At 39.7% G+C, this 16,302-nt stretch overlaps 1 protein-coding gene across 1 annotated transcript in view; it reads left to right on the forward strand.

The window, feature by feature from the left end:
* Positions 1 to 13,862: 13,862 nt before the first annotated feature.
* LOC310721998 (uncharacterized protein) overlaps positions 13,863 to 16,302 on the forward strand; it is a 119,891-nt gene continuing 117,451 nt past the window's right edge. Inside the window, exon 1 of the mRNA XM_083534287.1 lies at positions 13,863 to 14,131. Coding sequence (XP_083390413.1) covers positions 13,925 to 14,131 — 207 coding nt within the window. The 5' untranslated portion in view covers positions 13,863 to 13,924. The remainder of the gene's footprint in view (positions 14,132 to 16,302) is intronic.

A 16,302-nucleotide genomic window follows, 5' to 3' on the forward strand; every position in this document is an offset into this window, starting at 1 on the left:
GCGGGCGTAAATCAACACGCCCCCATCAGGAGAGAGAGATGGCTCTTTAAGAGCTTTTCTGCAGAATAATGGCAGTCGCAGGGATTCATGGGATTGCTTTCTGCTTCCTGTGGCGTCAAGGTTTTTTTTTTTCTTTCTCTCTCTCTTTATCGTTCTTTTTTTGTCATTTGGTGTTGAGCAGCAATGTCGTCCCCACCCCTGGTGCCCAGCAGATGGGCTTATGCGTGGGGAAATGAGCCGGGAGCAAGCTCTCTCACTCTCTTTCTCTCGCTCCCTCCATCCCTTTCCCTCCCCCATGTCCCAGGGCTGCAGACACTCGTCTTGGAGCTGTGTGACAGCGAGAGCTCAGTGGGAGGCGGTTTTGGTCGAGTGGGGCCCAGACGCAGGGGCCCATCTCAGGCTTGCGCTACCGGAAAATCTGCCTCTTCACGCTCTGATGACTGCACCCGTGGCACTGTGATGAGCAAAATAAAAAAAAATAAAAAACATGACCATGTTTGCCATGAGAAAAATACACACCTGGCGAGCCAAGTTGGAATATTTGCTCCTCAAGATCTCTGTCCAGCTCAGTGCTTTGTCTCTGTAACTGTATTTTATTCTTGCGATCAGAGAACGAATCTAGTCATTAATTAATGTAGTAATTACGAGCAACACTGTTTATCCAGCAATATAATATAAAATGCTTTTTTGCCATTTTTTATCTCATGCTTGTAATAGCATAGTAGTATTTTTTTATTCTTTCATGCTTTTGTATTACATTTGACATCAAAGGAATATATATATATATAAGTTTTCATGCAGCTTTTCATGTTTTCATGCAGCTATGCAATGTATATATATATAGTTTTCATGCAGCTATGCAATGTATATATATATATATATATATATATATATATATATATATATATATATATATATATATATATATATATATATATATATACATTGCATAGCTGCATGAAAACTTGTGGCACAATACAGTTCAATACATTTATGGTCACTATCTTACTTGCCTTGCTTTTGGCTTGTATAGTCCAGACAGAAGGCTGCTGGTGTTCAGCCTCAAGCAGACTTCCAAATGATCATGGTTATGGTGGAAAAGTATTTGGACTAAATAATCTTAATCTTTGGTAAAGGTTTACTTACATAAATAAGTGAAGCCACTAAGCTCACTATTTTTGCAGTAGCTCACACACATTTGACCATTTGTGTGTGGTGACCCGTGTGTAAAAAGGGAAGAAAACTCAGACTGGCTCCCCTCTCCGCCAATCAAGTGGCAAATGCCATAGAGAGGCAGACGATAGACTAGAGAGGATAGATTAAAAAAAAAAGTTAATGGAATGCAAACTACCCATGCTACCTTTCCATATACCGGTCAATCACGATCAACGTATTGGGCAGACCTGTACTAGGCACAAATCCATTTTGGACAATTTGTCCCAAGAAAAAAAAAAAATGTCACAATCTAAAATCTCGATTTGGAAAAAAAACAGCAAAAGTAAAAATTCAACAAAAAATTATTGAAATTTTTTTATTGACTAGAATCAAGACACCTTTATAGATAAAGTCTGAATTTCCCATTACATAAATATTGCTGAAACATTTTGAGGAGTTTAATTGCAAACTATGAATACGGCCCCGTGAGACCTAATTTTCGACCTAAGCTATTGTCCGTACTGAAACAATGTAAATAAAGTGTCTAACGTGTTCGGTTTCCACGCACATACACACACACACACACACACACACACACACACACACACACACACACACACACACACACACACACACAAAATTATAACATCAGGCATCTCTGTCTTACCACCAACTCAAGCACAGTCGTGCACTTTATAATAGAGCACTGAGCCTGCTGAAGTGCTCTCAGAACAGGAGTGTATTCACTAAGGTAAGATATGCATAAACATATGCTCTTGCTAGGCCCACACACTCTCACACACACACTTTTTTCTCCTGTGCTGCTTTCTCCTGGTTCGCTTTCCCAATTCCAACCTTTCTTTTGTTGACTTCTGCCTTTTTCTTTATGCAGAAAAGACACGACAAAGATTGTACAGTCTCAAAGTCAAACCTGTCTGCAAATCCCCACTGCGCTCTCAGCTGCCCTCTAAAGTGGACGTTTCCCTTTCTTTTGGTCGCATCTTAATTGATGAATCATGATGGTTTAATGCAATCAGTGTCCAAGGCAATCACCCAGATAAGTGGCCGGGGGAAGCAGGGTCTTCAGAGATGGTGACGGCAGGGTTCTGGAAGGTCAGGCTGTTAAAGTTTCATTTCACTGGAAATACGACGACAGTCAGCAAGTTCTCTGTGTGCCACCAGCAGGCAGCCAAGCCTTATCCTTATCAAATTCCCAAGCCTTTTTTTTTACTTTAAATTACAAATTACCCTGTGCACTGCACTGGAGCTAGAACTGACTTTATTAAAGCACGTCCAGCATATGCCTCCATTCAGGCAAATATGTTGATCTATTGATGCCTAAAACTGGCAAGATTTTTGAAATTTATGTGTCAATGTCTTAAACTTGAGTTCCCTGAAACTTGATCGAAATAACACAAAATATTATATTGCATGACATACAAACATTTATGATTTAAATTACCACTCGACTGAACTCTACACTGATGGCTTACTGAAGCTTTACTGCAGTAATCATGCTGTTCTTTTCCAATCTGTACATTTACTATCATTCTATTTTATTATCCTGTAAATAATAGCATTATTTTATTCAATCATTCTATTCGATTATTCTGTATATAATTCATCATATATCCTAGCATATCCTCATCTGTATATACACTGTGTATAAGTGATGTACATACATTGTACATATCCCATATTGTACATTTTTATTTCCTACATTCTTTACACATATTGTGCCTTATACACGTCCTAAACTAATTTAACTTCCGATATACATTTATGTTACGTTTAAGTTTATATACATTGACCAGGCACATTTTAACAATATAACATTATGACCAGTGAGTGAATAACACTGATTATCTCTTCATCATGGCGCCTGTTAATGAGTGGATATAGGCATCAAGTGAACATCTTGTCCTCTAAGTTGATTTATTAGAAGCAGGAAACATTGGCAAGGGTAAGGATTTGAGCGAGTGTGATGAGGGCCAAATTGTGATGACTAGACGACTGGGTCAGGACATCTCCAAAACTCCAGCTTTTGTAGGCTGTTCCTGGTCTGCAGTGGTTAGTATCTATCAAAACTGGTCCAAGGAAGGAACAGTGGTGAACCAGTGACAGGGTCATGGGTTGCCAAGGCTCATTGATGCACGTGGGAAGTGAGGGCTGGTCTGATCCTGGACAGATGAGCTCCTGTAGCCCAAATTGCTGAAGAAGTTAATGCTGTTAATGCTCGAAGGGTTAGGACTATTTTGGCAGTAAAAGGGCCAAATCTATCTATCTATCTATCTATCTATCTATCTATCTATCTATCTATCTATCTATCTATCTATCTATCTATCTATCTATCTATCTATCTATCTATCTATCTATCTATCAACAAGAGATACCTGTGCTTTTTTAGCATCTATATTTCTCATTAGTTTGAAAAATTTTATAGCTTTTATCACTATTACCCCCCCCCCCACACACACACACACACACACACACACCCACACACACACACACATGCATACATTCATATCTGTCTTCCTCTGAGCGATGCCCAGCATGATGTTATCAGCATTCAATTGGTGAGGTAGGCAAAGCAGAACAATTGCGACACGATTAAGCCCCGGCTACAGTTTATTCTTGCGTCCTGGCCTCTATCTGAGAAAATTCAATAGACTAACCTTAAGAATTTAATTGATGCTGCCAACGGGATTACAAAGCCAAGGCTCGACAGGGGCCTGGGACAGCTGATTAGCAATGGAGTAATTGTTAATTGATTGATGTATCTCCTTACCTCTCTCCATGGACCTTTTATAAAGCCTCTTTTTTCCACAACGGCCGCTGGCTACAGCTGGACAGGGCATTACCATATATCTTCCTCATTTTCTCATAGAGGACGAAAAAAAGAAGCTGAGGTCAGACTCTGGAGGAGTTGACCGGTTCCTCATGCTTAAGCTTACAAAAGAAACTGACACACAAACCCAGTGAGGTGAGTGAGGTTTTGTCTATAGTCTTCTCTCCATTTTTTTTATGTTTTCAGCTGATGGATTTGCCCTTTTCAGAGCATGTGACAACTGATAAAATTAAAAAACAATTGAGTTATATTTGCTGCTATAATAATCTCCACTCTTCTGGGATAACGTTCCACTAGATTTTGGTGTGTAGTTCTGGAGATTTGTTTTCACTCAGTCAAAAAAGTGTTCTAATGTCTCAGTTTTGCAATTCATCCCAAAGGAGTTTAATATGGTTGAGGTCAGAACTCTATAGCAGGCCATTTAAGATCTTCCTCTAAAACTCACATAAAACATATCTTCAAGGAACTTGCTTTGTACATATTGGTTAAAATATTGAAACAGGTTGGGCCTACTAAATATAAAGGAATATTTAATGACTGCATCCAAAGACATTCTATAAAAAGTGTGCCTTCAACTTTGTGGTAATAATTTGGTGAAAAACCACGTATGGCTGGAATTTGGGAAATGTCCCAATACTAGATCCCATTAGATTGATTCAATGTGTTGTTGAGTTCTTACCATGGTTGTTTATGGGGTTACCATAGACTTCAAACAAATCAGGCCATTCTGGGTGCCAGTCTCAAGGTGGTATTTTCTACATCATAACATTTTGTACCTTTCTGTAATAAACTCTCTAGACTAGGAGTATCCAATCCTATCCAGAGAATATTCATTCCAATCAAGCAGGAGCAACACCTGGTTCCACACTTATAATTTATCTTACGTTTCTATAGACTCTTCTGCTTGATTGAAATTAAAAACTGCATAAACACGATTTCTTTTTAAATAGGCTTCAATATTTAAGATTCAAGATTTTATTTGACACAAGCATAGTTATATACAGAATACAACTGGTGGTGAAATGTAAAAATAAGATTGACAATTAAGATTAAAAAAGATTGGAAACTCATGCTATTGACTGTTATGTGTCATGAGCCAGTCTGTGTTTCAGCAACAACATAAATAATCAAGCATGTGGGCTTAATAAAGTATCCAGAATGTATATATACATATGGCAATATACCATAAACTTTTATGATTCATTGCATTTCTTCCACATTCAATGCAATTTCTCTTACTAGGGAGGATTTTTAGGCAGTTGATCTTTTCATGGTTGTCAGCTGGCAATCCCCTCCATCCTCCTTTATCCTCACTGGGATGGTCATTAAGGGATTACATGCTAACTTGGCAGGCTGGAGAGAATCCCATGATTAAGATAACGTTCTTCATAGAGAGCCGGACCTCATAGCCTAAGCTCCAGCAGCTCATTTTTACATCCTCTTCGTGTTAAGCATTGACCTCAATTCAGATTGGTGCTGTTCTTTACATCCTCCCAGCACAAAATGCAGACCTCAGTTCAACAAGACGCCACATTCATGAGTCAAATATATGGCAGAGGGCCAAAGACTGGCATGAATCAAAGCATGATTCTGGCACTTTCCACTTAAGGTGGATAAGCAGACTTTTCCCAGATCAACTTTACTTGGCTTTGAAGTGCAAGTATTAAAACATTTTGATATTATCAGAAAATATGATAACATCAAAATGTTGATGTTTTGACAAAATCTGCAAAAAAAAAAGGAGTATTATTAAGATTATATGTACTTAATCTGAAACATAGAAACTGTTTTAAATATAGTATGCTAGAAAGCTAGCTAGTAATGATCAGATATCAGACAGTTATACCGCTATATATATATATATATATATATATATATATATATATATATATATATATATATATATATATATATATATATATATATATAATTAATTTCTAATTCTGTCACCTGATAGGAATTATGTTAATAAAGATAGTAAAAAAATCTAATTTGACTAACATCATTTTATGCAACCGTACATCAATCAGTAAAAATTTTTAATTTCCCAAAAGTGTGTTAATGCGAATGGACATGACAAACAGGTAATTTGACCATAAATGCCTCTGTAAAAACATTTCTTTACGAGTTACTTCACAAAACTCAAGGCTCAAGGAACTCAAGTGCAAAATTCACATCAAATTCAAAGTTAAAATATATAAAATGATAAATTAGTATAATCTATAGTTCTGGTTCATGGCAGTTCATTCAGACTTGTATTTGTATATTTGTATATTCACTGTGTCTTGTTTGCATTGCATTTTTGACTTGAATATTTGTCCCTAGATCTATGAGGAAAGTTTGTAAAGCTAGTCCGAGTGCTAGTGCTAGCGTCATGCTAAACTGTTGGCAGATAAGCGGGCTATGATAAACTGTGCTAAAAAAAAAAATAAAAAGGCTGCAGCAATAGCTTGTGTTTTTTGCTTGAATCTAAAAAGGCACAGATTTCAGCTCGTGTAAAAGATGATGTTCTGACGATGCACAGCTTTACCCAACGCTGGAAAAAGCCTATATTTTCTAAATGGTTTGGTCGAACAAAGAGCTTTTAAATGTCCATTAAATGGTCGTTGAACTCCTAAATCCTAATATTATCATATCATTTGTGTTCATTCCATACCTACACAGCACAAAGAGATGAATTAAACCATGGGAGATGCTTAGAGTCTCTTATTTGCCTCTGGGCCATGTGTAGGTTGCTTATTAATGTATTATTTATGCCATTGTACAAATGGAGCTATTGTATTCTGGCTTTCATCAGGCTAGCAGTTTTCCAAATGACCGAGTAAGCCAAGTACTTACTCATTGTTGGAAAAAACAGGCTTACTGGGGAAATTAACTTCCAAGTGAAACTGAGATTTAGGATAAGGGGTGGCCTGGAGTGGCTATTGCCACGGCTGAAATATAATTTCTCAACTCAGAGGCCAATCAATCGTTATTGAATTTTAGAGTACAAGGTTTATCCAGCCACAACATATAAGCAAATTAAATATTGTATAATGCATATTAGTACAATAGTACACATGAATAGCGCATAATGATTTGTATTATGTAAAATGTACAGGATTAGTAATAGATTAGATCAGATTAGATTAGATTAGATTAGATTTTACTTTGTCATTGTGCAGAGTACAAGTAGGGGGTAATTGGAATACAGTTAATCCACTGCAGTTTTTGCACAGTGAAGATTAAAGTCCAAAATTTGTGAAAACTGGAGAGACAATGAGACCCACGCTGTGCATGCGCCACAATCTTGGTCTATATCCAATATAGTATGTCAATTTTTATGTAGGCAACCTACAAAGGAGCCAAACATTTATTCAAAAATTATTGTATTTGTCTCACAGTATATTCCATGTTTAAAATAACAGTAGTTCAGGCAAATTATTGTAGTTTATTAACAATTCCCAGTAACCATTGTAGCATTTAAACATGGCTTTCACAGTCTTCACTTCCTAGCACTCTTGTTCACCCAGTTAGTGACTCAGCACATACTCACAATCCACTATACTGTATAAGATACAATCATACATTCATATCTTCATGAGAGAGAGAGAGAGAGAGAGAGAGAGAGAGAGAGAGAGAGAGAGAGAGAAGAGGGGTGACAGGAAATTCACCTTCAAGCATTTCATATGTTGTAGCCCAATTCATCTTCCAAACTGTAGAGTCTTGCTTTCTGTGAAAAATTTGTAAAAACAAATAACAGTGCTTTAACCTTTATTCTCATATCTATCCAGTTCTATGCATATTGATGTTCATTCATAAGTTTTAAGACGTTCATCCTATGCATTGCATGCATTCAATTGTGATTTAAAAATCAATAATGTGTCTCTTTAACTACATGATAATTAACCATCTTTCATCAACACTACACTAATAAAAAGGCATTAAAAGCCACTATGTAGTGTATATACTTTCTGCTTTTGCATCTGATAACATGCTTAGATTCCGCAATGTGTCCAGTTATTTCAAGCCTTATGTGAAAGTGACACCCAACTAGATAGGTATGTTTTTAGTTGAATGGAAGAGATTATGCAACATTTTTCAGTCACCAGGTGCCTTTCTACATTAAATGCTGTTCCAAGTATGCAATGGATCTGATATATTGCAGTATATGCAAAGCATATGTTCATATGTTGCATTGAACGAGGAAAATGAGAGAGAGAGAAGGTTGGATGGTGTGGAGATGGTAGGAAGAGAGAGCAGCATTTAGGAGGATGAAGAGTGGAAAGTTGGTTAGACCAGTTGACATACTAGTAGAAGCATGGAGATGTTTAGGAGAGATGGCAGTGGAGTTTTTACCAAGATTGTTTAACGGGATTTTAGAAGGTGAGAAGATGCCTGAGGAATGAAGAAGCAGTGTGCTGGTACCGATCTTTTAGAATAAGGGAGATGTGCAGACCTGCAGTAACTACAGGGGAATGAAGTTAATCAGTCACACCATGAATTTATGGGAAAGAGGTGACTATCTGTGAGCAGCAGTATGGTTTTATGCCAAGGAAGAGCACCACAGACGCATTAGTTGCTATAAGAATTTTGATGGAGAAGTATAGAGAAGGTCAGAAGGAGTTGCATTGTGTGTTTGTGGATTTAGAGAAAGCTTACAACAGGGTGCTGCGAGAGTAGTTGTGGTATTGTTTGAGAAAGTCAGGTGTGTCAGAGAAGTATGTAAGGGTGGTGCAGGACATGTATGAGGACAGTGTGACAGCAGTGAAGTGTGCAGTAGGAACAACAAACTGGTTCAAGGTGGAGGTTGGACTGCATCAAGGATCGGCTCTGAGCCCTTTCCTGTTTGCAGGGGTGATGGACAGGTCGACGGATGAGGTCAGACAGGAGTCTCCATGCACTATGATGTTTGCTGATGATATTGTAATTTGTGGTGAGAGTAAGGAGCAGGTTGAGAAGAGCCTGGAGAGCTGGAGGTACGCGCTGGAGAGAAGGGGAATGAGTCAGTTGGAGTAAGACATGTGTGTGAATGAGAGTAAGGGACGTCTCCAAGGACCGTTACCACATCTGCGATTTCATCATGGACAATCATGGTGATTTGAGTGGCATGTCTGCTTCAAGATACCAGAAGAACATCACTAGAGGACAGCAAGAGACCAGGAAGACCTTCAACAAGCTCAACCCCCAAAAATATCAAAAACATTCGACAGACCAGACCATCAAATATATATATAGCCACACTGGTGGTCTGTAATTATAGAAAATAGAAGGTTATGTACATAATTGTGGGTCAACAAATGTTGTGATGTTGTGATGTTTAGTGTTTGGCAAGGAAACAAGCGAAGACTAAATCCATTTGATTCCACCATTCTCTCTACTTTGCACAAATCTGCACAGGTTAGGATTATTTCAAACAAATTCAATTATCTACTGACACTAGTAACAATTTCACAGTTAAGCATGTAAATAAATGAATCTGCGATGGCACAGTCAGAGAGAATATGTCCTTCCTCTAATTGAAACCTGGGATTCGGATTACATCGTACTCCAGTTGGCCAAAATCAACCGTATCTGATTTGTCATTAGGTAATTAGGAATGGTAATGCTAATAAAGCACCTTTTCCGTAAGAGCTCTCCTCGCAAGCAAATTAATCACAGGGCTCAGGCTGCAACAGCGGCGGTGAAGTGCACGGCTTATGGGCAGTCACTTTAGTTTGTTCAAGCTGATATGAAAAGCAGGGAACACTGATAATGATGTCTAGAAGATTGTACAGGGTGGGGTGGGGTGATTGGGAGGGTTCAAAGGAAAGCGATTGAATCTCTATTTCTGTGCATGCTCATCTTTTATTGCATTAATGAGAAGGGCTGGATTTGCTAAAACGCCCAAGCTCTTAAAATATGACAAGGCATTTTGTAGCAATTACAAAAAAAAAAAAAAAAAAAGGATTTCGATATTAGAAAGGCATCAGGCCATTAGTGGGTAATTTGTGTGTGCGTATTGTGCATGTGTGTACTCATTTGAACAGCTCATACTAATATGGAGATTATTAGTGAGAGTTTACAGCCGTAACATGAAAATCTATCACAATAAAATAGCAGTCCAATACGATGTTGGACGTCTGTTCAGAGGGTCATGAGTTCAAATCCCAACACTGTGCAAGGCCTTTCCCCCTAGACTGCTCAGTTTTATAACCGAGATAAATGTAAGTAGCTCTAAATAACATCTACCAAATAGAATAGATTGTAATATGAACCAACTGACAGGGATGATTTCTGTTAAAACGATCAGATAACATGTTTGTGATGTTTTCATTAGTAGCTTGAAGGACAACCAGGTACCTACGAATAGCCTTTATAGACCTAATACAAAAAAGACCCCATGCACTACAGTACATGGGCAAAAGAATCAGGACACGATCTTGCAAATTAATTTGCTCCCTTTCTTCTGCATGTTGCTAGTTTTTGACATATGCAAATGTAACTAGTTTTGCCGGGTTATATATATTCAGTAATAGGTTGGTGTGATGCATCACAGCAGCAGCTTTTAGGGGGGGTGTAATGTGGTAGTTCAGTGGTTAATCCTCTGGGTTACTAATCGAAAGGTTGCAGGTTCAAGCCTGCCACTCTTGGGCCCTGGAGCAAGGCTCCTTAACCCTCTATGCTCCAAGGCCCTGTACTCTGACTCCAGCTTCCTAACATTGCTAGGAAATGCAAAGAAAGAATTTCACTGTAATGAACAAGTGACAAGTATAAAGTTCCTTTAACTGCCCTGAGATGAAACACATCACAGTGTTTTATTCATTTTATACCATTCCTTCATTCACTTGTTCGTTTATAGTTATGGTTTACAAAGATATTTATAGTTATAAATATATATATATATATTTATTTTTAAAAAGAATATTGCATGTACACTGTAGGATGTCTTTTGGATTTGATAGAATTAAATATTAACTTGAACTAAGACAATGCTGTGCACTAAGATATGCATTACATATCTATATTATGGGTTGGAGTGGAGGACCTTGAGTGGCTTTTGAAAGCCTATTGAACACCTTTGGACTGAATTGAAATGCTGACTGCACCCCAGAGCTCCTTACCATACATCAGCACCTGATTTTAAAAAAGCCCTAGGAAAGACTGAAAAAAAAAGACTGAATGAGCACAAATCTCCATAGCCACACTCCACAATCTAGTGGAATGTCTTATCCGAAGAGTTGAGGTTATTATAACAGTAAATGAGGGCCACATGTTCAATGGGATGTTCAGAAAACACATATGGTCCTATGGTCAGGTGTCCACAAATTTCTGTTCATACAGTACATAGAGCTATGTTAGTTTGATTAGTTTGGATGGTTAGTATAGAGTTAACACTAAAGTTGTGCACAACAGTATTCAGAACACAATAAATACCTACATCTCTTCGGTTTTGTTTAAGTCAGACTTCCATCATTGCTGGGGGTTTTTTGTGTGTTTGTTTATCCAGGATACTTGCTTTTTAAGCATTACAGATGACCTCCATATTAAACTGCACATGTTTAATTGCATTGTTAGCACAGAAAAAAATACAGCATGTGCACACAGTGAGTGCATTTTGTGGGTGTATGATTGTTTATGTGCATGTGTGTTGGTGCACAATCACAATTGTCTTGCAAATGCATTTGCTGCACTTTTACAGTACATGTTGCAAGTTTCTCTTACGGTGCAGAGCAGGGGTCAAGAAATATAACTAGTGTTGCCAGGTCTCAGAAAAATTTTCATCTCAACTACATTTCGAAAAAACTTTTAAAGATGACCCTCAAAAAACGTTTGGCATTGGAAATAGGAAATGTTTTTTTTGTTCTTAGTCCTTGCATGGAAAACTAGTTTACCAGTGTGTGCACAAGTTTTTATATACAATATCTTTTTGTCAGCCTCTACTGTATTCACTTTCCTTCTCCTAATCTTTATAATTAAACTTACATCAGAAATGGATCTGTACATTGTAGAATGAATACGCAATCCACACTTATGTCTTCTCTTTGCTTGCTGAGGCGTATGTTTGGTGGATTTGCCTTTTCAACCCGCAACTTTATTCCAGAGCAATCACAATTTGGCCTTAAAACCGCAACCCTGGCAATCCTGGTTACAGCTGTGTGTGTGTGGGTGGGTGTGTGGGTGTGTGAGAGAGTGAAAGAGCGAGACAGAGCAAAAACTTTTATTCTGCAATTTTAGTCTGGTCATTATTATTCTGTGGCCCACAGATTTTGAATATGATCTATGTATGTGTCCAATACATACAGAACAAACAGGAGAAAGTCAACATAACCAGTTACACCAAAAGTTTATGTCTTCATACAGTACATAAGGTACGGTAAATATTCTTCAGTACACTGTACAGTGTATATTCCACATAAAACAATAGGAATGTGCCTCTCCATAACTAAGGCTGATGCAATTCGCATATCTATTCATAGCCAACGATATGATACATTAAAAAAGAATACATATGAAGCAGCTACCGATGAGATACGATTCATCCGATTACGTTTTTGATTTGTTTCAACACAATGTCGTTCAGTGCAATACGATGCAATTAAAAAAATATGATGCTATGAAATTCAATATAGTACGGATAGTTCTCTTTAATTACTTTCGTTCAGACACACATTAAATCATCAGTTTATCTAAGTGCTTTTTGACTTCTAATGCATGACCCTTTCACAAACAAGCCTGGTTTCAAGTGCAAAAAAAACAAAAAAAACAGATGCAGCTCTACCTCTGCCATGTTAATCTATATTCTATGTGACTCTCAGGACACACCTTGGTCGCTGTAGTGTTGTGATACGTGAGAAACAGTTCAGCAAGGAGAAATTACATTACAAATTTTTTGTCACTTTCTAAATAGTATAGAGCAACTTCCTCTGATTCGTCCACTGCAAATGATCCAAACACAGCTGCACAGCTTGTGTTCAATCTGCCCGAATTTTCCCACACCCCCCAGTGCTGTGCTCTCTTTACTGGCTTCCAGTAGCTGCATGTATCAGATTCAAAACACTGATGCTTGCCTACAAGGCCAAAAATGGATCAGCACCATCCTACCTCAGAGACCTCGCACTGCACTACGCTGTCTGAGATTCTCCAACACTGTTTGACTGGTACCACCTTCTCTTCAGAATGAGAGGTAAGTATATTCAAGGCTCTTCTCTGTTTTGACACCGAGGTGGTATAATGAACTTCCCCTAGATGTCTGTACAGACATCCCTGGCTATCTTCAAGCAATGGTTGAAGACCTACCTTTTCCTGAAACACTTCAATTAGCACTTTCCAAGTTTGCTTTGTAAAAATCAAGAGTTGTAGTCTGATTTATCTTGTTTGTAATCTAGTGTACCAGTGTAGATTTATTCATGGCTAGAAACTCAAAGCACTTTTGTACGTCGTTCTGGATAAGGGCATCTGCTAAATGCCACAAATGTAAATGTAAAAATGATCTTCTAATAATAAAATATAAATAAATCGTGTTTTTACCAATAAAAATATATAGAAACAATACATCACTATACAAATGCCCACTTGTATCTGATGCTCACTTTTTTAAATCGATTATCACATCATTAAATTTTATGCTGATAGATAGATAGATAGATAGATAGATAGATAGATAGATAGATAGATAGATAGATAGATAGATAGATAGATAGATAGATAGATAGATAGATAGATAGATAGATAGATAGATAGATAGATAGATAGAACTTTATTGTCATTGAATTGTTCAGGTACACAGCAACGAAATGCACCAATGTGAATCAGTAAATCTGACCAGCAGTAGTGAACAAATTCAGGGACTGTTTTTTGAGTTAATGTAAGTCCTGGAAGACCCCATATGTGGCCCGTACCTTTCCCCCGCATTCGCTATACACAAACATAGTAGGGTTCAGGGACTGTGGCTATGCTGAGATGCCCAGGGTTAAAGAGACCCTAGCTGACTATCTCTCCCCAGGTGTTGCATTACTGAAGGCTCTGGTGTTGCCTACTAAGCCGTTGAAAGCCACTTCGGCTTTAGTGGGCAGGGCTTACGCAGCAGCAGGTCAAGCCGCGGGCTGCCTTCACACTATAGGTGTGTTGCAGGCATACCAGGCCGATCTGCTGCAAGATTTGCAAGAAGTTATGTCGCGCTGCCGACCTAACCCTTAGAGCCACCAAGAAAACGGCACGGGCCTGTCAGTTGCTCCATGTCAGCATTAGTAGCCACAGAGGGCCAGAGACCACCCCGAGGCTGGTTCCCCTAAGATATTTCCTGGCAGCTTGGGAAGGCCTGCCAGATGTATCTTGGTGGGCCCAGTGCACAATAGAGAAGGGCTACTTGATTCAGTTTGGGTCCCCTCCGCCCTGGTTCAATGGGTTGTGTCCTACCGTGGTGGGACACAAGCAGGCTCTGGTGCTGGAACAGAAAGTGCACCCCCTTCTAAGGAAAGGAGCCATCAAGGTGGTCAGGCTACTACGGACCAAAAAAAGTTTTGAAAGGTAAAAAAGTAAAAGCAGGCCAGTCACTGACTGTGAGGCAGCTCCAGAGGCTGCTTGGTTTAATGGAGGCAGCGTCCAGCATGATCCCACTTGGCCTCCTGCATTTGAGAACCATCCAGTGGTGGCTCAGAGACAGAGGGTTCTCCCGAAAAGGCAATCCGTTCCGTACTATCAAGGTCTCGCGGTGAGCCCTGCAAGCCTTAGAAGTATGGAAAGAACCTACTTTCCAGTCTTACAGGGTGGGGAGCGGTCATGAGTGGCCACTTCGCCCAAGGTCGGTGGGACAATTCACATCTTCCATGGCACATAAACTGCCTGGAGATGATGGCCGTGTTTTTGGCACTGGAACACTTCCACAGAGACCTGAGGGGTTGCCAACGTGATGGTCCGTACGGACAACATGTCGGTGGTCTCGTACATCAACCGCCACAGGGGTCTCCGGTCTAGCCCCCTGTACAGGCTGGCACGGCAGATCCTACTATGGTCCAAGGGAAAACTTCTCTCATTAAGAGCAGTTTACATCCCGGGCTGTTTGAACTGGAGAGCAGATGCCCTTTCGAGGCAAGGGCCGAGGCCCGGGGAATGGAGACTCCACATCGAGGTGGTGAAGCATATATGGCAGAGATATTACAGAGCCCATGTGGATCTGTTTGCAACTCGGGAGACTTCGCATTGTCCCCTCTGGTTCTCTCTCTCTCTCACCCAGCCCTAATGGGGCTCGACGCCATGGTGCAGACGTGGCCGAGACTACGTCTGTACGCCCCTACCCCTAGCGTGCTGCTCCCGGCAGTTCTGGAGAGAGCTCGTCATTCTCGCCCAGTTGGTTCAGTTCTTTAGTTCCTGCAGGAACAGTTTGCCGCAGGTTTGGCTCCGTCAACTCTCAAGGTTTACGTGTCCTCTATCGCAGCTTATTGTACCACGCCAGCGTGGCAGTCGCTGGGGAAGCACCCCCTCGTGACACGCTTCCTACACAGCATCCGGAGGTTGAGGCCCGGGACACAACCCAGAGTGCCTGTGTGGGACTTGGTCGTTGTGCTGGAAGCTTATTCTAAACCCCCTTCGAGCCCTTGGCCGAGGTGGCCCTTAGGTATTTGTCGGTTAAGACTTTTCTCCTGGCAATCTCCTCTCTTTAGAGGGTCGGGGACCTACAGGTTTATTCCGTGACCCCGTCTCTCCTGGAGTTTGCCCCTGGCATGGCCAGTGTTATTCTTATGTATGTGCCTAAGGTGCCTGCAGCTTCCTCACGACCTGTCGTCCTCTTTTCATAGCACCCATAAACCAGGAAAAGCTAAATCAACTGGGCACATACATCCACAGGATGAGTTTGTGGAGGAAGTCAGAGCAGCAGTTCGGCTGCTATGGCTCTCACAGTAAAGGTTTCTGGGCTAATAAGCAGACGCTTAGTAGATGGATTGTGGATGCCATTTGTCTGTGTTATGAGTCCTCTGGTCTTCCCACTCCTTTCGGAGTTAAGGCTCATTCCACCTGCAATATGGCAGCCTTTACAGCCAGTGTTTTTAAGCATACAGGCAGGTATTAACTATAACAGATGACACCAAATCAGTGGTGATAAAAGAAATGACTGGTGAATACATTCAAGTGAGAGGTTTGTCTAAAATGTGCTAAAATTATTAGTATTATGGAACGCTTCATTAAAAAGTTTATAATGTAACGTTATTAAATGAATTCACACATAAATGCAAGTATTATAGGACAAATGTAAGTAAAAAAACTTTTCCAGCCATATGTGGTTTTCCCCAAACTGTTACTCACAGGTTGGCTAACAGTTGGAGGTGCACAATTTTATAGAA

Source organism: Silurus aristotelis (genome assembly GCF_946808225.1).
Source record: "Silurus aristotelis genome assembly, chromosome: 2".
Classification (NCBI taxonomy): Eukaryota; Metazoa; Chordata; class Actinopteri; order Siluriformes; family Siluridae; genus Silurus; species Silurus aristotelis.